At 41.6% G+C, this 27500-nt stretch overlaps 1 protein-coding gene across 1 annotated transcript in view; it reads right to left on the bottom strand.

Annotated features, from left to right (window-relative positions):
• LOC308084944 (leucine-rich repeat and fibronectin type III domain-containing protein 1-like protein) overlaps positions 1–27500 on the bottom strand; it is a 135022-nt gene that overhangs the window by 79557 nt on the left and 27965 nt on the right. The window contains exons 2-7 of the mRNA XM_080427936.1: positions 9080–9299; positions 5397–5548; positions 4317–4570; positions 3481–3721; positions 1759–1916; positions 1045–1425 (exon numbers count right to left, since the gene is read on the bottom strand). Coding sequence (XP_080284062.1) covers positions 1045–1425; positions 1759–1916; positions 3481–3721; positions 4317–4570; positions 5397–5548; positions 9080–9275 — 1382 coding nt within the window. The 5' untranslated portion in view covers positions 9276–9299. The remainder of the gene's footprint in view (positions 1–1044; positions 1426–1758; positions 1917–3480; positions 3722–4316; positions 4571–5396; positions 5549–9079; positions 9300–27500) is intronic.

Raw genomic sequence — 27500 nt, 5'->3', positions numbered from 1 at the left:
CTTTTGGAAACCCTTCCATCACTCTATGCTAGCCAATGCAGTATCGACTGCCTCTCTTGCAATAACATTGCATTATGAAAAAGAAACGGCTCACTGTTAATATTCCCCATTCACGTTTCATTATAAAAAACTTTTCTAGTCAACCAAACCTTTTCCAAATAGGCATTCATTTATTTATGTATTTATTTTACTATTTTTTAAGTGGTAACAGACCATTAGCATCAACAGAAGAAACTGCAATTGAAACTGTACCGAAATAGACTACCCTCAGGCCACGTTTTCTATCTATACTCTGTAGCTAAATTTACCCTTTTCATTTCAGCAAAGTACAGTGTGTGCAGTTGCCTGGCAATACAGCAAACGCACTCATTCCTCATTCTTCCTCAAGTTCAGTGTTTTATTAGTCAACTGTTACTCAACAACTAACTGAACTCCTCAAACGCTGTCATGTTTTCCTCACATTTAACTAACCAAGTTCATCCCTACTGCAATTAAATCTTCATCATTCCAGCTGATTAGGTTTAGTTCTTTTTCGTAAGGCTGGATGTCTGGCTAATCTCTGGTACCATTTTGTCAACAGCTCTCATCCTCACACACAGCTGCTGCTGTTGATTTAATCTCACACACAAGGGTCTCAGGAGGAATGCCAACACACCAAAATATTAGCACAAAACTGTGTTTGATAGATCGAAAGAGAGAGACAGACAGACAGACAGACAGACAGACAGACAGACAGACAAAGCAGTGGTTCTCAAAGTGGGGTCCGGGGACCCCCAACAATATTAGCTAATAATGCATCACAATCGGTTTTAACACACTATGCTTCAGCGATTCAAAAACAGCCAACAAGCTCAGAACGTGCCACGATGCGACACGTTTTGAGCTTGTAGATTGTCTCTTTTAGAAATCTTAATTTTTGACAATTTTAACAATTATGGGGGGCCCATCTTTTCAGATGGGGGTCCTTGGCCAAATGTGGCACAATTTGAGGGTCCTTGACATGAAAATGTTTTGAGAAGCACTGGAATAAAGGGATAGACAGACCTGTAAACGAGTGTGTCATCCCCGGAGCTGTTGTATTGAACCTGGAACATCCTGACTCCCAGTGCAGGCGTCTGACTGGTCCATCGGATGAGGGCGGAGTTTCCTGTTAGCTCCACCAATGAAACCCTTCGGTCCGCCCCTCTCGTCTCATTGTTAGGCAGCGCTGCCTTAGCAGAAGTCAGGATGTCGGAGGGAGCAGGCTCAGACGAGGGGTCTCGGCTACGGCTCGTGCTATTGGCTAGGTGGGGCATTGCCGTGACGACTAGCTCCACCCTCCCCGTGGATTCTCCAGCAGCGTTGGAGGCAATGCATGTGAAGTTCCCAGAATCCTTCAGGGCCGTCACGTTGATCTCCAGGCTTCCATTGGGGAGCACCATGGTTCTAAAAACCAATGGAGAAGAATATGAGACAAGAACATGCACTAACCACTTAAACCGTAAACGTTGTTGACCACTGTCCTAGCCCCCTTCTTTTTCCCCCTCTACACCAAATCTATTTGACATGTGAAATCTATTTAAATCTGAATAGGCACAAGAGTATTCTCAACAACCTAGAAGCCTTTGAGCAAGGCCCTACAAGGGGAGTCACTCAGTGGCCTACAATAGAGGATACATTAAATGTGACTACGTGAGAGTGTAAATTATTGAAAAAGAACAGGTGTGCTTGGTCAACCTCACTTGGATAAATGAAGGTAAATGTAGATAATATGAGAACCTGGAGCCATTGGAGATCAGTCGTCCTTCTGGGCTAATCCAATGGACCTCAGGTTCTGGGTCGCCATTGGCTTTGCACTTTAGGCTGGCTGGCTGGCCCTCTAGGGCCACTGTACGCGGTGACTTGCGGGTCAAGACTGGTGGATCACAGATAAACTCCTACGAAAACAAATACGTTAAAAGTTTAAAAAGACAATTAAGGACAATATCTTGATGCAGAATCTCAGTTTTCAAAAGCTTTGATGTTTATGTAAGTAAATAAGGTATGTATGAAGTACAACTGTTTCTTCAGTGTCACTATCTAATCATATTGAAATAACATTTGAAGAATTGAGGATTTGTCGTGACGCATGATAAAGCTTAAGCGTGAAAAAGGAACTTCTATTTAGACCACAAGCTTGCATCTTTTGGTCAATTAAGCTTAAAGTACAATCCACCTCTCTCAAAACAATGTTTTCATTATTATGTATCTTAGGCATTTTGTGAGGGAAAACATCCCTCATTCTGAGTCCACTTGTGAGCAACTTGAATTGCTTTCTCTTTAAGCAGAGTAAGAAGCTTACCACCAAATGTGTGAATTTCTTTTCTAAAGATTGTATATCTGACAACTGAATTAAGAAGGCTAGTGACAGGGAAATCAATGCTGTGTTGCCTTATAAGATATGGACGACTGTACCTTCCTGCATTCGTAGTTGTTCATTAAACAGCAGACACAGATTAATTCAGTTCAAAGTGATTCAACGTTTTCATTATCCTAAGGTCATGTTGCATACATTTTACCCCTCTGTGTCTCCGATGTGTGATCAATGTAAATCAAATGATGGTACATTGTTGCATTTATTTTGGGACTGTCCAGTAATTCATCCATTTTGGTCAATATTTTGTTTTCCGCTCTCCTGACAGGAACTTGGCTCTCCTTGGATGCTCAGAGGACTCTTTCAGACAGCTTTATTGATGTTCATGGTACTGGAAAAACAACTTATTCTCAAAGACTGGAACATACCAACATAAATTGGATATCCTCATGGAAAAACTGGTATACATGAATCCTCCTATAATTTGACAAACCTCTGTGACCGTCGTGTCAGCAAAACTGTGTGCCCGGTTCTCCTCACTGGTTGGAGCAATTGATCTGAATTTGCACACAGCCATTGACCATTACGATCCGAACGCAACTGCGAAGCCAGTTTCTGAAATCTCAGCTGTTTCTTAGCGTTTTAAAAAACAATGGGGACGCGCGGGACGGGACACGCGACAGGATGCGCAATAATCCCAGGTTTGCAACTACTGTACTTTCGCCTGCACACTTCACCGGGTATGGTCTAGTGGGTATAAACTTGGGGTCCCTTTTTGAAATATTATTATTATTAGACTTAGACTTTCTTTTCTTCTTTTTTGTGTGTTTGTATAGTCATATTTTTGATGGGAGGCAATTAACAGAAGAACTTTTAACATTTCTTCTCTTACTCCTATCCCTCTCCCCTAGCGTGTGTGTGTGCGCGCGTGTATGCATGCATGCGTGACTGTGTGTGTGTGTGTGTGTGTGTGAGAGAGAGTTTTGTAAGATAGATTTCTCTCAGTTGCAATGTAACACAGCTCTGTTTACACATTATTTGTATGCCCTTTTAATTGTACATACATTATTATTATTATTTCATTTTTTAAATTGTATTGTGGTTTATGGTTTTCTGCTAGACATTAGCAATGTGAGTCCAGTCCCCACCTCTTCAGGTATAGTCCAAAAGTACTTGGAACTGAGGTCTGGAGGGGAGGCGCAGGTCTCCAGGTCATCTTCTCTTGTTAGTCTTCTTAACCAGAGGAGTTCACAGTTACAGTGCAGAGGGTTCCCACCAAAACTCATCACCAGGGAGGAGTGAGAACCTTGGGGCTTGGCATAGACAGGGATTCTCAGGAACAGCGGGTCAGGAGGAATTTTTTTCAACTTGTTAGAAGTCATATCCAGCCTTTAGAGAAATGTGTGAGAGAGAGAGAGAGAGAGAGAGAGAGAGAGAGAGAGAGAGAGAGAGAGAGAGAGAGAGAGAGAGAGAGAGAGAGAGAGAGAGAGAGAGAGAGAGAGATTATTCTTTAGAATATTTGCTTTTGTAGGCACATTTCTATTGTTCTCTTTGCACTTACTTGTGTGCTTTTAATACTTGTACTTACTATCAGTGTACTTACTCTTGCATTTTCTGAAATAATCTTCGCAAACCACTAGACCAATCTGTGCCAAATTGTGTATGCACTCTGCAAGTAGGCAGTATTTTTTACATATTAAACCTTAACTGTATAATGAGAGTCACTGGGGCTTTGATGGGGCTGAAAGCTATAGCCCAAATTTGTAGCCATATGTCATAGATATAGACTGACATCATAGATGACTGACATCACAGGCTGGCCACTTGAACGATTTGACGATTTGGTTTTTGAGGGATGAAAAAAGTGAATCTGACACTGAGTCTGTCTGCGCCTCTACCAGCCGGTTAACGAGTTTTCACTAATATCACTTTGTCTGCAATCACTTTGACCATCCATCCATCCATCCATGCAACCATCCTTCACCTGGCCAGTTTGTGTAGATTGGTGAAGACCCCTTGTGGAACGTTCTCTATGAGGTTATGATCCATGTTGAGGGTATTGACGTTAGTCAGGCGTCCGACCGTGTCCCAGGGCACCTCGGCCAGATTATTGTAGCTCAGATCCAGATCCTCCAGGGTGGGCAGGAAGTCATCAAAAGCATGGGGAGAGATGGAGTGAAGCTGGTTGTTGGCCAGGATCAGGTGGCGGAGATTAGTGAGGCCTTTGAAATGTTCGTCCTGGAGAGAAGAAAATGAATAGGAGCGGAGACAGCATGAAGCCATGACAGTCCAGAGATTGAAATGATACTCTTTTCTTTCTCTCTCTCTCTCTCTCTCTCTCTCTCTCTCTCTCTCTCTCTCTCTCTCTCTCTCTCTCTCTCTCTCTCTCTCTCTCTCTCTCTCTCTCTCTCTCTCTCTTTCTCTCTCTCTCTCATCGAGCCATCCATTGTACCATCCTACCATCCATCACATAATTATCTTTCCATTCCATCCATTCAAACACCAGAGGTAAGGTCACTTTTCCCATAGAAAGGAGATGGCTTTCACTGCCGACATTTTTTATTTTTTCCATTTTTCTACATTGTGTTATTTTTATGCTATGTTGATGAATTGAATGCATAGGACCACAATGGAAACAAGTCCTCAGAATTTGTTGTGTTATCCTTTTAGCCCAAATGTCTGACTGTACCTTGTGCTGTTTACATCTCTGTCTAATAAAGTATTCATTCAATCAATCAAACAATAAATCAATCAAAAACCATAGCGTGCCCGACTCGTGGAGTCTGAGTCTATCCATTCATCAACCACTTACACCATATAGTTGGTTGATTATAGGGTCGCCCAGGGGTCTGTAATTGGCCTGCTCCTTTTACTACTACACTACACCAAATATCTTTGCCAAAAATAGCCGATCTACAGTAAATGCTCACAATGCATCACAGTGCAAGTTTATACATCTGCTATTTTCGCTGAACATTCACCTATTAATGTCCGGAACAGGGATGTATCGATTACCCATCCCTCCCTGCATTTATACGGTCAACAAGCCACTGATCAGTCCTACCTTGATCACTGTTAGTCGGTTGGAATCTAGGTGGAGTGCTCTGAGGCGCCGCAGGTCACTGAACGCTGAAGGTAGGATCTGACTAATGGTGTTTCTGGAGAGAGTCAGGTGTAGCAGGCTGGTCATATTGGCAAAGTCTCTTCTTCGAACGGCTAGGAGAAAAGAGGAGAAACACAGTTAAGGCGGTGTCATTTTATGGACAGTGGCTCAATTTCAATTCCCCTTTCATGCTCATTATTATATGGCACAATTTTTGTCTACTCTGTCTGTGTCTCAGAGGAGGGCTGTGGACAGTTCAGAAACCCGCCTACCAGTGACATCATTGGTACTTCGGTAGGCAGGTTTGGTCATTTCAAACAAGATTTCAAAAGTTTTTTTTGGCTTCAATGGCTTCTATTTTAGCAAGCCAACTTTCAAGGAATAGAAAGCCTAACTAACGCCAAGGACCTCCCTAGGGAGACGCTGAGGAGGCATCCGCACTAGGCGCCCGAACCGCCTTAGCTGGCTCCTTTCCAAGTGGAGGAGCTGTGGCTCTACTCTGAGTCCCTCGCGGATGACCAAACTTCTCACCCTATCTCTAAGGGAGAGGCCAAGTCACCCGTCTGAGAAAACATTGTGTCCGCTTGTATCAGCAATCTTATTCTTTCGGTCATGAACCCAAACTTCATGATCGTAAGTGAGAGTAGTCCGAGCGAAGATGGCTCGAGCATTAGTGAGGACCAATTATATGAATATAAGTTGAAAATTGGTGAATTGGTCCTTTAAGTGTCATCTCACATCAAGGAAAAGTGGAAGCGAAAGGTAATATCAGTAATGAGTAATAATGTACCACATATAAATAATATACTGCATGCAATTTTAAAAGTCAATATCTGTAACGACTATTAATGAGTGTACAACAACCGTGACGACCAGTAAATTCTGCTTTTATGACATGACAATATGACAATCTCACTATGCAGTGAATTTTATTAGTATTTCTGAAATGTTTCTTTTAATTTATAGTGAATACTACGATGGTACTCTATTCTTTCTAGTGAATCGTTTATCCCATTTCCTTTCAAATGTTCATATTGTCAACAGATAGGCCCTATTCATTTACAACAACCGTGATGACCAATTGTTTATCAATTCTGCTTCATTCCTTTGTATGGGTATTCTGTTTAGGACTGCCACTATCGATTATCGAAATAATCGAGAAACACATTTTGTTCGATAATGTGTTTTATGTATATCAACGAATCAACGTGAAATAAGATCTAATAGATTTGTTTTCATAATCAACTAAATCGATCAATCTGATTAACCACTTAACTTCTATTCTATTCTTCGTCATACAACAGTGTAACACAATTTCTTTTGAAAAAAGCTGATATACAAGCTCACAATGCATCGTGAGCTTGTAGATCTGCTATTTTCACTACTAACCTCACTACAAATTTATCTGCACCCCTAATTCTGTTTTCAGACTCCAATAATCTAGCAAGCGTTAGTGAGCCTTGTCCCAACCAGTGTTTTACCATTGATTCTGACCACTGTGCATCCAGCATGTTTCTGGCCTTTCGGTGGAGAGAAGGTCAGGATTTAGTATGTCATTAAAGGGATGACTCCTCTCTGCAATGTTCAACTTCGCCGTACAAAGGTCATTGTGAGGAGGCTAATTATATTATTCTTTAACACAGAGGTGTAAAACAGGTTAATATAAATTAACTGACATCTCCAAATGGCAGTTAATTTGATTATTTTTGTTCCTCTTTTTTTTGCCTGATTACACGGACAGCCACCACCACTGTTACCAAGGCAACAATATCACTGCTGTTGCATGAAAATATAATTTTGTCCCCCCCCCCTCTTTTTTCATTAATATAATTTCAATATATACCTCTGATCTGTGCTGAAACCTATTTAATAACCGCAGAATGTTACTCGCTAGTGGCAGAGATAACGTGGTAACCCCGAAGCTGCGATCCAACCAGCTCTGGTATTGCATACGGGATGTGCTACCTGATATGAAACAGACGCAGGAGTAAACACTCTTTCAAGAACAAATCGAAACGGAATTTAATGAGCACAGTGCGACCCAGGGGAATGCAGCAATGTCATGGTGTTGGTGGTGCATTGTTTTTAGTTTTGTCTTTTATTGCGCTAGTATTCTTTTATGTGCCTCTGAACTATGACATTATGCCTCCTTTAAGTCAAATCCTGACAGATTATGAGGCCGCATGAGAGAGAGCTAATGGGGATCCACGCGGAACAAAGGAGAATACAATGATTTTCTAGTGCTTTAAAAATCAATATGCTTTGAGGAATTGAGAAAATAAGATTTAGTTAAGAGTGTGTTGCCTTGGCTGTTTTAAAGAAAAGCTAAAACTTGAAAAATAAAGTAGTGGTTCAACTGTTTTTCTAAGGCAGGACATACATTTCGAATCATTAAAACTTAATTTGAGATGGATGGATGGATGGAGCGGGCTTTGAGTAGATTTGCTAGACTATCAGTTTTAGGCAGGTGGCTAGTTTGATGGGTGGAATGGTCAATTTCCCTGTTATAGTACCTTTTCTTTTTTGTTTGTTGTTTTGTTTTTTGCCTGATAATCCAGTCGTGACAAGTATTAACATACAGTATGGATTGTGACAAGTAGTCCAGTCTTAGAGCACGGTATTAACTGACTGGAAGGAAGGGAGGGGTGGCCGCACGGTGGCTTTACCGGTAGGGTTGGGATCCGGAACGGGAGGAACCGGAGGATCCGCAGCCAACATCAAGGAACTGGAATCGGTTCCAACACATTTGGAACCGTTTCTGGAACCGTTTTTTATCAAACTGTCAGAGCTGGTATGTGGGCTTCACGTCTGCTATACAATTATAATACCAGCGGTTCTCAAACCTTTGTCATAACTCTGAGAGTGCAAAACTGTAGAAACATTTGTGCACTCTCAGAGTTGCAGACGTGTAAGGGTACATTTGGAACCCCCTACAGGAATCTTTAAATCGAATCGTATATACTGCCTCCCCCTGGTCAGCCGGGGCGCCTGATGGAGGGGAAATGAACTGGTTGGAATAACGTGTTCCTTCCACGCGCTACGTCCTACCGGGGAAACTCCCCCCTGTCAGGTGATAAGAAGCGGCCTGCTAACTCCTTATGCGTTGAAGGAAGCATGAGCTCAGTTCGAGGCTCTTCCCAGGCTGGCAGAGGGAGAGTAGCGCCCAGGCAGGGACGCAGAGAGCATTGGAAAACCAAGGGGGACACGTGCGCGCGTGCATTCGTGCCCAGAGCGTGCGTGTGCGTGCGAAAATTACTTTTTTTAAACTTTTTTTTTTGTTTTTCTTAATTCGGTACAAAAAAATGTACTCCATGAAGTGTAGATGTGTGGCAAAAAGGAAACGTCTCTCCATCGTGCACCTCTCCATTCAGAAATGGATAACAAGAACCGTCGTCCTAAAACACCCTTGCCCCGGGTCTAATCTGGCGGCCTCGGTCCGCAGAAAAAAATGGGGCAGTGTGTTTTAGGACGAGCGTTCCGTTTTCCACCCAATGAAAAACCTCCGGCTCATCGGAGGTTTTAATTTTGTCTTCGTCCCAGAAAAAGGTCCCCCCCCAATGGAACTGGATACGTCTAACCGATGGAATGGAATGTGTTAAGGAACCGGAATCGTTAAAATCCTAAACGATCCCAACCCTATTTACCGGTGATGAAGTTCTCCTGCAGACGAAGCTCCACAGTCCGCCGGTCGATGGCGCTGGGCACAAACAGCAGGCCTGTCTTGGAACACAGGATGGCGAGGGACGGGGAGAGGCTCTGGCACATGCAGCGCTTTGGACACTGCTGGGCCTCACAGGCTGCCGCCAGGAGCAGTAAGGAGAACCACAGCCACTCCATCATCCTCCACCACGGGGTCCAGGACAACTGCAAGACATAACAAGAGACAAAAGAATGATGTATATGGACCCAGAATTAGACAAGAAATTAAACAGTAAATTCTGATGTGGTAGGCTTCCATAATACTGTTATGTTATGGGTATTTTTATGGGTACTCTTTTTTGGTCATTATTATCTTGTATTTCACACGAGTAGCAGCGTCTTTGTTTTGTCTGATTTATTTAAAAATAAAATATTTTCTGCTCAGTATGTTCTTTGATGTTTTTCTTTTGTTGTCTAGTTTCTTATACTTTATTTTTTATTTTTTTCTTAATTTTTTTTGTTTGTTTTTTGTTTTCAAAGAGCTATAAATGATAATTGTATGTAATGTAAACGGTGAGGTTCTTGTATAAGCCCTCCTAGGGTTTCTTACCTCACCGGCACACAGTGCTTAATTAATGTCGGAGCTGGCCGGAGTTGAGCTCCGGGACCTCCCTCCTGCGCTCCGCTACCTCTAGAAGACGTACCGTCACCTCAAATGCACAAACAATACAATACGTCTTTATTTAGACTATTTATTATTAATTCAGCTTTCACATTTTCCCCACATTTCCCTTCCTGCAATTGAAAAGGACCGTGGATTAAATTAAACTGAGTTATTTTTGTAAATCTTCACAAAAAACACTTTATTATTCGCTGTTAGAAAAATTGCGGGGGGTCTGATTGGTAACCGGACGACTCATCCCAAAACACGCTCGCCCCCGAGGTTAAGGTTAGGAATAGGGTTAGGTTTAGGAATAGTTTACTGAGGTTACGTTTAGGAATACCAGGTAGAGACCGTTCCGAGGTCGCCGGATTTGCGCACGGGCGACTGTGTTTTGGGGCGAGCGCTTTGGTATTTGTCTGATCGAGTCCTACGCTAGTTGCGGAGAGCGCCACCTCCCCCTCACCCCAAAACAGTTGTCAAAGTTTACAACTTGATGAGAAGGAAATATGTGGAAAAATCCTTATGGAACCCCAGAGAGAGAGAGAGAGAGAGAGAGTGCAAAAAACACCATGGGAGTACATTGACGAATGATCAGGCAAACCTGTGTTCTCTCCTCAGTAAATAAATAACAGCCTACGCAGATGCGCATCTGTTTCTGGGTGTGTTGCCGAGCTGGGCAGTGCGTATCTGTTGTGTATCTGTGTTCTGTGACTACGTTCCTGACAAGTCAAGAGTGAGTAGTAGTGGTTAAAACCGCATTGCTCATGAAAATGCCATGGATTCATATGCACAAAATGAAACTCAAATCCACGCAAATCCTGACAGAAGAGAAACGAGAAGAAAGAAGGAGGGAGATAGAGAGAGAGAGAGAAAGAGAGAGAGTTGTTTCTATTTTTTGGGTCAGAATAGTTCATAAATAATAGCGTTCTTCTATTGCTACATTATTCTTATGTGAATGTTCTCTGATTATGAAATACATTATTTGGGCATACCTGGGGGAGGGGGGGTGGCAAAACTGAGCTTCATGAGCTCCGGCACCTAACAATTTACAAATTAAGCACTGCCGGCATAACAATATTTCTGTCATCTTTCCTAGGAAAGAAGTAGTATACTATACTGTATGTATATGATTCCTGTTGTGCCTATCAATCAATCAATAAATCGAGTGTCCGATTTTTACAGTCTCAGCGTTAAGTTGACACTCTGAGACTGGATGTTTCTGTGTATTTGGGACGTTTCCTGGAATGTGAGCCAGCTGGTAGGAAAATACAAATAAAACCTGCGTTAATTAGAAATTGAGTAGTTACTGATATCCCCTTTAATGAGGTAATTAACAGACCGCTGGTGAACCAACTACGTTATTTCATTAGATATTTCACATTGATTGATTGACTGACTGACACATTTAATACACAGTTAAATCCATAGTGAATTTAAATGAACTCGGTGTAAAAATGTACCCGCAAGGCGAAATCTTTAAACCTTCAGATTAAATTAACAGTCCGAATTTTACTGTGTACTTGTCTATCTATCAATGCATTAAATTAAAAGAGAGAGAGAGAGAGAGAGAGAGAGAGAGAGAGAGAGAGAGAGAGAGAGAGAGAGAGAGAGAGAATCCAAACCCCCGATAAGACATCAAACTCCAGAAGTGGCTATGTGTGTGAGAAGCATGCTGTTTTGTTTTGTTCAGTTTCCTGTGTTCCATTTTCCTGTGTTCCTATTTTGATGCATTATTTGAGTAAGTACTGATTTATCATGTGTTAGTTATGGATGTATCATTTGTTGTTGTTGTTACCTTCCCTTAGTTATGTGTATTTTTGGTCGATTACTGTTTCCCTTGTTTTCATTGCTTAAAATCATCACCATCAACTGTTTCATTGTTTTCCATCACCTCCATCATGCCATTTACCATATGCCATAATAAAGATCTAGACGGAGATGGGGATCGCGCGTGTGTGTGTGTGTGTGTGTGTGTGTGTGTGTGTGTGTGTGTGTGTGTGTGTGTGTGTGTGTGTGTGTGTGTGTGTGTGTGTGTGTGTGTGTGTGTGTGTGTGTGTGTATCCCCCCTCTTATCTTCTCTTCTGCTACTCTGCTTTCAACCTCCCTCCACTCTTCTCTTCACTTGGGCATGATTCTCACATGGCGCACTAGGGCTTATTTCCAAGTGTATCAAAGCACATTGGATGGGGAAACTGGTAGATAATGATGTCCTGGAGGTTTGTTTTGCTTGGGAAGGTGCCACGTGTTCAATTGGGTTTGAATTTTGGTCTGCAACCTTAGTTTTACAGCCTGTTTACACGGCATCCCACTCCATCTGTCATTTCTCCCGAGAATTGACCATACTTCATGATTTCCACCCACCTATACACTGTAAGGATGAAGCAGAGAAGCCACTGCTAGTCTGCCTGTGTGGTAACACTATGCGGTATACTGTACACACCTTAAAGGTAGGGTAAGTGATATTTTTTGGTTAAAACAAAAAGTATTTAGTTACAAGGTTAAAGCACTATAGTCTGATAGTAATCATTGCTATAGAGTGTTTGTTCAGTAACAGGAGTCTCCCCGTCTCTCCAGCTCTTTAATAAACAGAAAATAAATTTTCCGGTAGTTGTGTCAAAATCTCAGCCAATCAGGAGAAAGTACCCATTTTTAAGCTTCATTTTTATAGTGTTCCAGTTCCAATTTTGCCTGCTCATTTCTTAGTGTCATCACTTCCAATTTCACTTGTTTAATCTATATCCTGATTGAGTTCTCTATCCTGATTGGATAAAATTGGAAATGAAACTGAAACGAAAATGCTTTTTCTGTTTTATAAAGAGCTGGAGAGACAAGGAGACTCCTTTTACTGAACAAACACTCTATAGCAATGAGTACTATCAGAATATATAGATATTTAACACTTATTTTAACCAAAGAAAATCACTTACCCTACCTTTAAACACATGTGCACACAGGCGGACACGTGTACACTGGCAGGCCTGCAAAGAAAGCATGCAAAAACAGCTCAGAGAGAGAGAGAGAGAGAGAGAGAGAGAGAGAGAGAGAGAGAGAGAGAGAGAGAGAGAGAGAGAGAGAGAGAGAGAGAGAGAGAGAGAGAGAGAGAGAGAGAGAGAGAGAGAGAGAGAGAGAGAGAGAGAGAGAGAGAGAGAGAGAGAACCAGAGTTGTTGACAGCCTCTACACATTCTGATTCGTCCTGATAAGATACTGCGGAAAGCCTAGAGACATTTAGAAGCTTCTGGGCTCAAAACAACTGTACAGTATGTGTTGCAGGCTGAGGAAGAATGGTCTCTGTCTTTATGAGAGCAATGATGAGGATACAGATCACCGTTTTAGTACTGACCAGATACATATCACACATCCTTGTGTATCAGACAGACACTTACAACGGGTACTCTGACAACGGGTATAACGGGTATTACATTACAGGGTGGGGCATGCATTCCCTATTAGCATCATTCCCAAGTTGCATCGTTCCTGAGTAGTCTAGTTTAATAAACACATGAACATCACTATCTAGTGATGTAGTCAATAAAGAGCCGCCCCTGCGAACACACTGGTAGTCCCGCTGGGATTTACTAACATCGTGCTGAGGGAGCTAGCGGTAAGCGCGGTACGGTTGGTATGGTACGCAGCCATTCTGTAAACGGTCAAAGGTCGCTGCTTTCCACTCTGTTCTTGGTTCATTTGTGCCCGCCTGAATTCCAGCGCCTGAAATTTACCAAGCCGTCCACAGCAACTGCGTGTGTCGTCGACCAATTGTATGCCATGTTTGACATGCCAAGTTCTGTTTGAAGCGAAGGCGCTCAAGGCGACAGTTCACATGGTGGCCCTTTTGATAACGAGGCCAAGGGCCGAATTGGCTCATCACCCTCTCAGCCTTTTTATAGCTCCCCTCAGATGAGGCACATGAAGGCTGGGTAAGTGATTCATTATTATGCATCCTCATTGGTTGTTAAATAAAGGTCTTATTTTAAATTCAAATTTAAGATACAGAGAAAGAAAAGAGAGAGAGAGAGAGAGCGCAGACTGCAGAGAGAGAGAGAAAGAATGAAAGAGTACAAGAAACATCGATCCTCTCTGAGTCACTCACCACAGCACGTACACGTAACAATGGATTTACTGTATCCTCTTCATTCCCTGCCGTTTCTTTCTCCACCTCCCTCCCTCTCTCTATCTGTATTTCCCTCCCTCAACCGCCCTCCCGACATCCCTCTCCTTTTATGCAACTCACTCCATCCCTCCTTTATTCTACACTTCTCTCGCCATCTGTCCATGCCTCTATCACCTCTCCTCTTTCAGGCATGCCTCCCTTCTCTCTCATCTCCCTTTCCCTTCCTTCCCCCCTCTGTTTTTAGAGGAAGGTTCTAGTGTTTCCTGCTCTCTCTCTCTCTCTCTCTCATGCTATTTAGTGCATCTATCCCTTAGTCAGTTACTTCCTCCATCTGGATCCATTACTCTCTCTCTCTCTCATACGTTTGTTTTCTCCATCTGTCCATTGCTCAGTATAATTCCTGTTGCTATGGTATTTTTCTCCTAGGACCTGCTCTCTGTCCACCCCTATCATCGTTCTCTGGCTCCATTCAGTTTCTCATCATTTCACTCTAATTCTCACCCTTAAACTCTATCTCTACATCTGTCATCATGCCTTTCAGTTCATCATTCACAATTTACATTTCAGGCATTCGGTAGACGCTCGAGTAATTAGAGCGCCAAGAAAACAAGGGTGTGCTATAAAATAACTAAAGATCAAAGGTAGAAATCTAAGCATACAACATACCGTTACGCTTTTATGTTGTTTGCTTGATGAAATGCTTAATTGGTATGTTAATTAAGCATTTCAGCAAGCAAACAACATAAATACTGTCTAAATAACATAAATAGCATATATCAACAAGTAAACAAAATAGAGCGGGGGTCTTCAACGTTTTTCAGGCCAAGGACCCCTTAGCTGAGAGATATGAAGCAGGGACCCCTATTACATATTGTATAAAATTGTGTTGCAGATTAACATAATATTACCATTTATCTAAGTAACATGCTATATTAAATGTCTACACAAGTTCACAACATACTTAAGTACGTAATCTAAAAAAACTAAAACTAAAAACATTTTAGATATGTTATTTAGATTTTGTAAACACACAAACAAACCTAACATTGATCTATCTAATTAAGTCATATAATTAGCATCTACCAACATAAAGAATAATGCTTGATCCCCTCAAACCGCCTTTCTTAATATTAATGTAATTTATCAGTCTTCCCTTTCTCATCTCACTGTCTTTTTTCTCATCTTCTATCCATCTCCTTTCATCTTCTCTCTCTGCCTCAGGTGCCTGGGTTTCATAGTTTTTTATGGTGGAGATTTAATGCCCCAGGCAATACTTTGACACACACAGACATGTATGCACGCACACGCACCCACCCAGTCACCACACACACACACACACACACACACACACACACACACACACACACACACACACACACACACGCGCGCGCATCCAACTTGTATATTATGTTTTATGAGGACATTTAAATTAGGCGAGGTGGGATTTCCTGAGTACTTGAGGGATGAATCAGGATGATCGGTCGCCCACTATTGCTCTTCTTGCTGAGCCTCAGTAAAAAGGCGCCCGCGTCATCATCTGGTGTCGCTACTAGTCCGACTGGGCTGTCAGTTATTTGTAATGTGTTGGATGATAGCCAAACACTCACTACACGGGGTACTGGCTTCAGCCCTAAAGCTCAAAACTTCATGCCCAAGGCCGATGGGACTCCATTAGCCGCTAAAGGGACTCTGTCAGGCAGGGGCTAAGTTCTCTCACTTACTGTAATTGCTTCTAGCTATGAACCGCCAACTGCCCTGTGGCTCCAAGCCTTTACAGTGTCAGTGTGTAAGGTGGTTGGCTGGATAAAACTGGACGATAGCTTCACATGAGCCCAATTTTGGTTAGGCGAGTCTTTACAATGGCCGTAGAAGTGTGGAGCCCAAAGGCACAAACTGTAAAAACCCGGCAACATTATGGATTAGCTGTCATCCTACTGCTGCTACTGGAGGCTGTGCAGGCCCAGTGGTCGACATCACAGAAGCCCTCCATCATTCATTTATCCTGCATCTAGCACTAGTGTGAAGGTAGCCATGATGTAACAGCCCCCATGCTGCCAGCGGTAGTGGAGTGGTGGAGTGAAAGAGCTCCACATCATACATTCATAGTGCATCTGCCCTGCATTACCACTATAATGGCGAGTGCCTCCATTAAAAAGCAACAGGGTTTATACTAGAGCAGGCCCACAGATTACCAAATAGACCACGGGAATAAATCCAACACCTGACAAGAATAACAATTGCCAGACTTATATCAGAGCAGAATTAAACAGACCAGTCCAAGCAAACACCCTGTACAATTCCAGTATAAAATTGTAAAATAAATATGGACTGCCATTTTTTACATCTGGAATGAATACAATAAGATACTAGTCTAGGAATAAATCAGTCGATCAGATTAAATTTGATCAAACACATCCAACACTTTCATGTTCTTCAACGTATTTTGGAGACATTATTATTAGTTACATTTATGTATCCACACAGTGGATACATAATTGTAACTATTAATAATGCTTTATTCATACAGCACCTTTCAAAACAAAGTTACAAAGTGCTTGACAGAGAACGTAAAAATAAAATAATACACAAATACTTGCCTGATTTATACTGTGTTGTACAACGGTCAGTGGTGGAAAAAGTATTCCAATGTTTTACTTTAGTAAAAGTATGAACACTGCAATGTAGAAGTACTCCAGAATAAAAAAAATACTTGAGTAAAAGTACAAAAGTATTGGTATCAAAATGTACTTAAAGTACCAAAAGTAAAAGTAATTCAGTGTAACGATAGTTCATGTAGACACGGAAGGCAGAATGTTTATATATATACTTCATTCACTCTCCCCGGACCCCCCCATTCGCTTATACAGTTGTACTCCTTTAAGGCAGTACGTTCAACCTCTTGTCATTCTCATTCGCTACAAGCCAACTCACTCACGCCCTCATACCCACAGTGCAACTGGCGGGTCATTTAACACTCGCATGACTGAGGTTTCATTCTCCTCCACCAAGCCTGAAAAAAAGATCATTTTGATCCCCAAATCAGGCTATCCTATTGGCCACTGTCTCCCTCTGTTCTCCAGACTAGTTCACACTTTCTCCCCCAAACAGTGGGGGGTTCCATTGTCTTCTAAAAAGCTGAGAGTTGAAACTGGGTTGCCAAATTTTTAGAGAGAAATAAGCAGGCAGGTCTATGAAAGTGTAGGCAGTAGGCTAGTGTGTATTTCTATCTGTCTCCTATATGTCATCATGATTTGTGATTTGTGTATGTGGGGATCTCATTTTTACTTCCATGCAGTGTTAATTTCGTTAACGTTAATTTATTTGAAAATAGCAGATCTACAAGCTCACAATGCATGCTTGTAGATCGCAATTTTCAAATAGCCAATGTACGTCGCGATGCGACGCGTTGTGAGCTTAAGTACAGTACTTGAGTAAATGTACTTAGTTACTTCCCACCACTGCAAATAAGCAGCTACACGACGTCGTGACGTCTTTGTTGAACTGCAACATGGCGTTTGCACTTTGTTCATTTACAGCCTGTACATCTACATAAACGTTCAGATGTCAAATATAAAGTGCTTACCCCATGGCCACACATGTTACAATTCACTTCGGGTGGGTATAAGTACCCGTATCTTCAGCATTGTTCAATAAAAAGCATTTCAATCCGATCGGCAGCCATTTTTTCATAGTTATAATGTATCAATAGTGCAATACGCCTCCCAACCGATGTCGCGTAGTTGAAAGCAAATGGATAAAATGATCACCGATCGGATTAAAATGCTTTTTATTGAACAATACGGAAGATACGTGTACTTATGTGGGCCCGTACATAATTGTAACATCCGTGGCCATGCGTTAAGCACTTTACATTTGAAATCTGAACGTTTATGTCGATGCACGGGCTGTAAATGAAGAAAGTGCAAACGCCATGTTGCAGTTCAACAAAGACGTCACGATGTTGTGTAGCTGTTCAGGCAAGACACTCGCCACAACGAGCTAACGAGGCTATGCCTAGCTACACGTTGTGGAATACAGTGGAATACTTCCATAGAAACGAGCGGCCTGTTTAGCTGAAAGGTTGGTATAGCTCAAAATGGGGGGGGGGTCATCAAACACACGGAGGAAAATGAATGAATAATCCTTTCTGCTGATCAGATCAGAGCAAAAAAAAAGTTATTTAGCTAGTTTCTACTGTTTTTCAACTCGCGAGTTGATGCCTGAAACACCAGGCCTGCTCACAAATGTGCTCAATCCTGCGCAAAATATCTGATCTTCATGCATAAAACAGTTGCTGCGTGACAAGCTGTATGCTTGTAGATCCAATCTTTTTCCACCGCTTTGCAGTGAAAGGGAAAGTGGAAAATGGGTCGCCAAATTTTGAGAGAAATAAGCAGGCAGGTCTATGAAAATGTTACTGCATACATTGTGCCTTTCTGTGTGTCTCCTATATGTCATCATGAGGACCGTTAGCACCTGTTAGGACATCTTCCATAAATAACACTACTACAAAGGTTCCAATCTTTCGGCCATTACAGAGGAATGCACTGAAATCCAACCTTGAATAATGTAAATGTGTGCAATTTAGTAGCTACTTCGTTACAGGTCAGTCAAAGTCCAGAATTAAACAAACAACACAAAATGAAGGAAAACATTGCATTGTATTATGGGGTTTATAGCCGAGGCTAATTTGCACCTAAGACCTAAAATAAATTGTAATGCTGCTATAAATCTAGTAGCAGCAAGCGAACTATAGTAACTTGTAAACAACCCAGTGTGCAAACTGTGCACAAAACACGTGGGCAGCTATATTATTATTACCATTATAATGTAATTATATATATATATAATTATAATAATAATAATAATAATAATAGAAAGACGTGAAAAACAAGCCCAAAGTCGCTTATAATAAGCAGACATGGCAACATAGACTCTGAGTCTGCTCGTCTACGGGCCGCTCTGCGGGGGGTCTAGAGGTGTCAACTGCTCTTGCCTGGGGGAGAGAGGGGGAGAGCGGTCAATTTAGCCAAAATATAACGGTTGGGATGGTATATATGGTATATATTTCATATTTATAATACGTTTCAGAAGAAAAAAAAAACGGAGATGATTTGAAACAAATATTTAGGAAAAGTCATGAAAGGGGAACTTTCTCAGAGCTTCATGAGAGAAGATAATCCACTTTAAATTCTCAAAATCGGTCATATTGATAGCTTAGTCATGCAAGTGTTAAGCAGCTTCTGCTCTCTGTTCATTCTACATGCTTAGTATGTTGTACAGCTGTAGGTTTTCAAATTCCCTCCACCTCCCCGGCCTCCTCCCTGTGGCATTTAGTTCATATTGTTATAGGTTGATTATGTGTATTGTACTGTGGTTCTATGGATTATACTATGATTCTGTGTATTGTACTGTGGTTCTATGGATTGTACTATGATATGTGGTAGTTTAATTAGGCATTGAAGGTTCAATGTTTATTTAAAACTTTATGCTCTGCTCTGGGGTTTTGTGATTGAAGATCTGTGTCATGTTTGCACAGGGCATCTTTAATATCACAAGAGCAGTCACACCGCCAAACTTGAATGCAATATCATTGCATATACGGTAAATGGTTAATATGGTAATGGTTAATAAATGGTAAATGGAAAATTAATGGTCTGGTTATTTCTGAGCTGAAGTGTCTAAATGAACTAAAATGTTTGAAAATAGTCTTGGTATAATATAGGGCTAAAGTGGTTAATGTATGTTTTATAGTGTAATAATTTATATCTGCAAAGTAACTACTAACTAAGTTTTCAAATAGTTGTTGTGGAGTAAAAGTACAATATTTGCCTCTAAGATGTAGTGGAGTAGAATTAAAAGTATTGGCAATTGGAAATACTCAAGTAAAGTACAAATACCTCAACATTGTACTTAAGTACAGTACTTGAGTAAATGTACTTCGTTACTTTCCACCACTGTCAACAACCAAACATAGCTAGTCTATAAGCGTGTGGCATTGTGAGGCATTGTGTGCTTGTACATCTGCTATTTTCGCTGAATATATGCCTGTTGTTGCCAAATGTTCTCAATTTGGGAGTCCTTGACACAAAAAAGTTTGAAAACTACTGATTCTACAAGGCATTTTGTAGAATCGACCTCAGGTCTTAATGGGTTAAATATTTAACAGACAAAACGTGGAAACTTGGTTTTTGTTATAATCACAATGGGGACATTTTGCGTTTACATCAATCTTCTGCAAGGCACTGTTAGTTAAAGTGCTGCCAATAGAGGACAGGACTTGTCAGCGGTATTGACTAATGCGTCTCTATTTATATTTTTGCAACTAAGGCAGGCTCAAACACAGATACAGATAGTCAAACGCGTAGCGTAGCCTCTTTGTCATTTCTTGCCATGCCCTCACTTTGCTTTTGGAAATAAAGGCAAGAAGTATTCATCAATGTATTCAGGGTAAAAGCATAGCAATGCTAGTGTTAAGGTACTTTCCATTCTAAAGATTAGTGCCTTGTAGATTGCATTATTTTGGTAAAGAATGAAAAAGTAATTTGGGCCCTTTTGAGGAATAATTTTTCTTTTTGAGGAACAAGAGATCATTACTTCCACCAACAGAGTTGGGTGGGGGTTTGTTAGAACCGTCCAAACCTTGTTGGATCGGTGCGGTTACAGACAGGAGATCCCAGAACCTCAGGCAACCTCAGGGACCTTTTATACATGTTATACAAACGTCTATTATAAAAACGTATAAAAACTGCATTTTACCCGTGGCAACGGAGAAACAACATATTCCGACATGGTCATTTCAGAGCAAACTTGACCCTGTTAGCAGGCCCGTGGCCTTCAGGGAATTTACGATTTTTTTTTGTCTAAGTCTGGTCACCATCCGTAGACCCCTTAATAACTTAACCTCCCCCAGTAGTCCTGTCCCTGACTTAAGACAAAATATGGGCCTGGAGATATCACAGTTATAAGAAGGGCAGAGGGCAGAGGGGCCCCCTACTGGCCTGCTCAGAAGAAATGTCAACTTGACTACTAACCGTTCAGTGTCCACTTATTATGTCACTTCTACCAGTTAAAATACTCAAAAGACTCTAATGACACAACCTGGCCTACTCCTTCGTCTAGAAAAATGTACTGACGCTCATCCTACCATAACCCACTCTCATCCTATGCCTACAACATGGAGCTCTGTCGTCCTGAGTCTAGTCACACAGATAATAGAGCCAAAGTGCAAACTATATACACTTACACCATCAAGCAAAACCATCACACACACATCTTTTCCTCAGCTACACATCTGAATGGGGTGTGTATTATGTCAGTAGGTGTAACAGCTGTCGTGTGGAATTCCCATACTCACGAGGGCGTGGCGGTGTCCTTCAGAAGAAACCTAGACTATTTATCTTTATAGCACTAACTCAGAAAATGAGGCTTTTGTGTCCAGCCGGTAGAGTCCGGCAGCAGAGAGAGCACAGACTTGTCAGGCTGGCGCTTAAATACTCCAAAACCAGACAAAAGACCCAGACACCTATCCAAGAATAACAGAACCTTCTCCTCAGCCAATAACATGACAGTTGAACCACAGAAACCCCCCTTTTTATTTTTTTTATTTTTTCATCTTCCTGTACCATATATGCAGATCTTTTAAACAATACGTCGAAAACCATATGTTCCGTGCTTGCAAGCTCACTACAGATCAGCCCCTAGAGTACAACATCTTGCACAGGGCCTGCAAGGCTCACACACAGGAAAGAGGCCGTCTATGCATATCTCGCCTCATAGTTATGCTCTGTTTTAGATTAATAGGTTTCTTTAGCTCAGCAAGAAATGCATATAGAACTAGAAGAAGTGCTCCTCGGAGCACAGGTCTCCGCCAGGTCAGGTAGGTTAGTGTGGGCCAGCAATGTTCATAATTCGCCAATCAGGCTGGAATGTGATCGTGATCACTTGACTAAAGAGATGATATGTACCGATTTGCGTGATGTTTGGACAACATTTGTAGAAGTAGTATTAAAAAAAAGTTTTTTTGGCGCTTTAATAGGACAATGTTGAAAGGGTGGCATTTGTTCCACAATGTAGTGCGAATGTGCGTGCAAAGTTTCACCGAGATCGGACGCTGCGTGCATGATTTGCGGCATTTTGTTCAAAACGGGCCACTCCTGCAAACTTTAGATCAATCTTAACCAATCAGGATGGAATATGAAAAATCTAACAGATCCGTCTTGATCACATGACTATAGAGATCATGTGTATTTACGTGAAATTTTGATCAAATCTGAGGGAGTAATATCCAAAAATGTGTTTTACATAAGTCTGGTGGTGCTATAAAAGGCAGATGTGAAAAATGCAGGGCAAAGGTTTTTCCTTGGTCTCTAGGGAGTGCACATACAAAGTTTTACACAGATCGGTGCCGTTATAGATAAAAACACGAATCGGCCTATTATAGCGCCACCATGAGGCTGATGTGAAAATTTTCAAGTGGTATTTCTTCCTCGGCCTAGTAAGAATGTGCGCGCAAAATTTCACGGACATTGCATGCTGTGTTCATGATTTGAGGGATTTTGTTCAAAACGGAGCACTCATGCAAACTCTGGAAGGCATTCTTAGCCAATCAGGATAGAATATGAAAAATCTGAAAGACATGTTTGGTTTAATGACTATAGATATTTGCGTGAGGTTTGAATAAAATCGGTATCCAGAGTACTGTCAGAAAATGTGTTTTGCAAAAAGCGGCCTCCTGGTGGCGCTATAACAGGCCCATGTAAAACATTTGGGGCAGAGGTTCTGAATTGGCATCCAGGGAGTGTGTGTGTACAGTTTCGCTGCGATCAAGCCAGTGCCGGAGATTATGGACGGACGGACGGACGGACGGACGGACAGGGTGCAAACCATAGCCTTTCAGCCTGGCTGAAACAATTACGTGCAGAAATGAAAATATAACTATAAGGGAAAATAGAATAAATGCAGTTAAAAACTTTCCCTCTAACCTAAGATTGATTACATACAGAAAAATCCCCTTTAAAAACCTTATTGAAAACAGCAGATCTACAATATTTGAAAACAGCAGATCTACAACCTCTAAAATATATTACCCTTACTTTAGTATCAGATCATTACAAGACCTTTCCCTTGATCATGTTCTGCATGATTTCTTTACCCAATTAATCAATGATTGATTTAATTAATCATTAAACGTTTTAGATTTAATTAATTATCAAATGTATACCGTCTGATACAGCCTCCTTTCCCATCTTTATGAAAAGTAAACTTAGTTCTGACAATTTTCCTTGTCGGCACCCCTTTAAGGATTACTCCTATTTTTTACTTTTAACAATTAACCTGTTATTACCATCACTTTCTGGAGGCCCCTCACCGAGGGAATAGTCTGTGACATTATTCCCCCCATAGAACTGGCACTATGGCCATCTTAAAATCGAGTTAGCAACTATATCAGGGTTGACCAAAACAAGTTTTGGATTCATTCCCATGATAATTTGATATTACTTAACATTATTATTGACATGGATTGTCCATTCTTATGACATAGTCAACAGTTACATTTAAAAATAAGCTAGAGACATGCACAGCTGCAATGATTTGTAGAACATGAGAGTTCTGAAACTGAATGAACATGTTCTGTATGTTAGTATTCGACCTTGGTCAAACGGTAGTTACGGCAGCAGCTGCTAAAAGACTGCAGGTGCCAGTGGCAGCTTTAAACTGCAGTAATCAGTAACACCACCACACACACTGTGTCTACGCACCTATCTTCTGTGAGAAAATAGAACAACACAGGTACAATATAGCTGCTCTACAGTGAGATGGACAAAAACTATAATGATAAACATCATGGGTGTCATGGTGTGACATCAACACCATGACACCCTGACACTACTAGGATTTTACTGTGTGGGTTCCCTGTCCAGCCATTAGAAACCTTTTTACATGTGTAAGTGTAAATAAATGTCAAGCTGCAAAGCTACAAAGCCTCTGACATTTAAATAAATTATGAACCTGGACTTATAGGCTACAGTATGTAAACACACGCACACGCACGTCGCACGCACACACATACTGTACACGCACGCACGCACACGTCTGTGTGTGTGTGTGTGTGTGTGTGTGTGTGTGTGTGTGTGTGTGTGTGTGTGTGTGTGTGTGTGTGTGTGTGTGTGTGTGTGTGTGTGTGTGTGTGTGTGTGTGTGTGTGTGTGTGTGTGTGTGTGTGCGTGTGTGTGTGTGTGTGTGTCCAATGATGTCAGTGAGAGACTACTGCATTTGGGACTGCTGTATTTTATTCATGTGTGTATGTCCATGTGCGGCTGCCTACATGCATGTGCCCCTGTGTACTGTATGTTGTACCTCCGTCCATGCATGTATACGTGAGTGTGTGTGTGTGTGTGTGTGTGTGTGTGTGTGTGTGTGTGTGTGTGTGTGTGTGTGTGTGTGTGTGTGTGTGTGCGTGTGCGTGCGCGCGCGTGTGTGTGTGTGTGTGTGTGTCTGTGTGTCTTGCCCTCACTCACTTACGCTGGGCCCAGACAGCCATCCCAGAGTGCATTGCGTCTCTCGATGGAGATGAATTACCCATGTCAGTGTGCAGTGTGCGTGTCTCTATTGTGCATACAAAAACTCACGAGTTACTTTGTAGCATGTCATGCCTGTATTTGTTTCTGTGAATGTGAGTATATGCACACCAATACTATACTGTATAGTACACATGCTGTGTGTAGGCTACTGTACAGTGTACACGTCATTTCACCTGTACAGTATGTACCTTTGTGTGGTCTGGGACTCTGCACTCTGTTCAGAGGTGGGTTGGAAAGGCCTGGAGCCTCTCAGTCTTTCGTAATCAATCAGTCAGTCAGTCAGTCAGTCAGTCAGTCAGTCAGACTATCCTCTATCCATCCATCCGTCCGTCCGTCCGTCCGTCCGTCCGTCCGTCCGTCCGTCCGTCCGTCCGTCCGTCCGTCCGTCCGTCCGTTTGTCTGTCCATCCATCCATCAAAAACCAATTGTCTCACTTCCTCAGAGTATGGCACATTATTTTCCATTCCTCACATGAAGTGAATGAGGAGAAGAGATGAGATAGAGAGTGTGGAATGCAGACAACATTTGAAGAATGGCGAAGGACGAGTGCGACAGAGCAAGAAAGAATGAGGTGGAGAGATAGGGAAAGAAAGGAAGTAGAGAATTAAGTGCTCCAGGAGAATGGGGTATTCATCAAGAATGGTGGCGAACGCCAAGGTTTTATTGGCTACAAAATGTACCATGGGGGCTTGTAGCTTAGCAACAGCCAATGACACATGGATGGTAACAGTTTGGGGTGTGGGAGGCATGCACTGGGTGTTGGGAGCGTAGTGGCAGGGTGTGTTTTGGTGGGGAGGGGGTCGAGGGACGGTGAGTAAGTGTAAGAGTGGTTTTGGGATCTCACAACAACTAATGAATCTGGAGTATGTGACGTGAGAGGGAGTCAGAGCAGCGGATGCGGGGGTGGCAGATGGCAGAGAGAGAGATGCCCCTTTTATAGAGAGATCCTGTAATTCACTGAGCTAAATTAAGGCTGTGTTTCCTTAAAAACTCACTCAGTTGTTCTCAAAAACATCATTCTGAAGTTACAAAACTCACTTCATAATCTAATTTCACTTTCTCTCCTTTTCTCTCATTTGATCACTCTGTTGTCTCTCTCTCTCTCTCTCTCTCTCTCTCTCTCTCTCTCTCTCTCTCAAACACACACAAATGCACACACGCACGCACGCACGCACGCACACGTCTTGAGATAACAGCTGTTGTCACTTAAATATTGGCCTAATTCTAAAGAACATGAATTAGACTATATATTAATATATTAATATTTCCATATAATCTCTGAATTATAATATGTTATATTCATTATAATTGTATCATTTAGCAAAACTGCATCACAATAATTGAACCACGGTGCATGCATCTGCACACATACGGTACACACATCCTGTGTTTACCAAAATGTCATTAGTTTTCATTTTGTTTCGCACATGGTAGTGTATCACAGTACAATACAATTCCTATCAGAGGATAATAATTCATAATCTAATACACCCATGGGCGAAAAAGAGCAGGAAGAAGAAAAATAATCGTATTACTGTAATACCTGCCCCCTATTCAACTTTAACCTATTCAAAATTAGACTTGATGATCGGCGCATACAACCAGTACTGGCACTAAAATGCAAATGTAAGCAAGAACAAAACAAAACAAAAAACTAGCGATAAATGAACAATTAAACAAGTACAGTAGTAAAAAAAAAGACAACTCATGAGACGATGAGTAAAGCCTAATTTACACTGTGTGTAAGTCGTGGCTCATGACTCATACAGCTCTGTACTAGATACTGTTGGAACTACTGTATGAGCCATGAGCCACAGCATGGCTCACACAGGATCAATTAGGCTTAATGGAAAACCCTGTAAAAAATTAAGTATTAATAGATGTTTTTGCCAAAAAGAGATGTCCCAGAACATTGGGGAACAGTTGAAGTGGGATATAATGGGAGATATGAGGGCCAGGTCGTGCCGACTGGCGAGCCTATTCATGTACCAATTAAAAGGCCAAATCCAATGATTAATCAACAATGTGAAGCCAAGAGCTATGCCTAGTAATGAAGACTTTAATTATGGACCTGTGGAGCTCAGATTTCTCTTTTTTGCAGACTGGATTCTCATTTTTATTTTATTATTAAAGTTTTGCTTAAAGATCTTCTGCCTCCAAGACTGGTTTCTTAACCCCAAAGATGTATGTAATTTAAACTAGGCCTATTCATTGAGAGGAATTGATTTAATTTCCGTTGTTGCCGCTGTAAGGCCAAGACTGACTTATATCTCACCCATTTTCCACTGAGATAAAAGCTTCATATTCTTCCAGTAAAAAATGTGTGAAATACAGTAGTGTGACCCTGACAGCTGGTTGGACCACTTGGGGTTGTGGAAAGCTATGCATTGATGTGGGTCGGGCACTTGCAGTTGAAAATGCCCGTGGATGGGTTAAAATGTGGGTGCAGGTAAAAAAGAGGATGCATCACCAGTGAGCATGTGAGAAAGAGAGAGAGAGACAACATGTTGATGCCTATAGCATTACAATTCATGAGAGCAACCTGTTCATGTGAGCAATCAGCAATATGTTGGAGGAGAAATTGAAGAGAACAGCGAGCGCTTCAGGGCAGAAAGGTGTGCAGACCTTAGACATCACACCCCCTTTCCCACCAACTCAGCTGTCGTTTTTACTCAGTTTTACTTACTCAATTTGGCCAGGAACACTGAACAGCACGGTGGAATCACAGACGTGCAACCTTCACGCCTTGAACAGGCTATGTAAAAGGGGCCAATGAATGGTGGTGCATCCAAACTGTATCTGAATAACGTGATCACATCAAATTATCACGCGGAAACCTGTCGTACAATCGCACAAGCTGGAGAGCAATGCTAGCAACAGGCTTTCAGGATTTCAATGACTTTGGCGGGGCACTTGAGATTTGCTGTGTGAAAAGCCGGTATGCAACGGAGAAACACAAAATAAAATAAAACACGTTGACATCTCTGACAGCTCCATTAGCTAACCTTGGAGGCAACGCTGCATTTAAAAGTTATAAATGAGCATAGTTTTGAAAGTTTAATGGGTGA

The sequence above is a fragment of the Gymnoscopelus braueri genome, assembly GCF_963280865.1.
Source record: "Gymnoscopelus braueri genome assembly, chromosome: 5".
Lineage (NCBI taxonomy): Eukaryota > Metazoa > Chordata > Actinopteri > Myctophiformes > Myctophidae > Gymnoscopelus > Gymnoscopelus braueri.
This window is presented reverse-complemented; position numbering and strand designations above follow the sequence as displayed.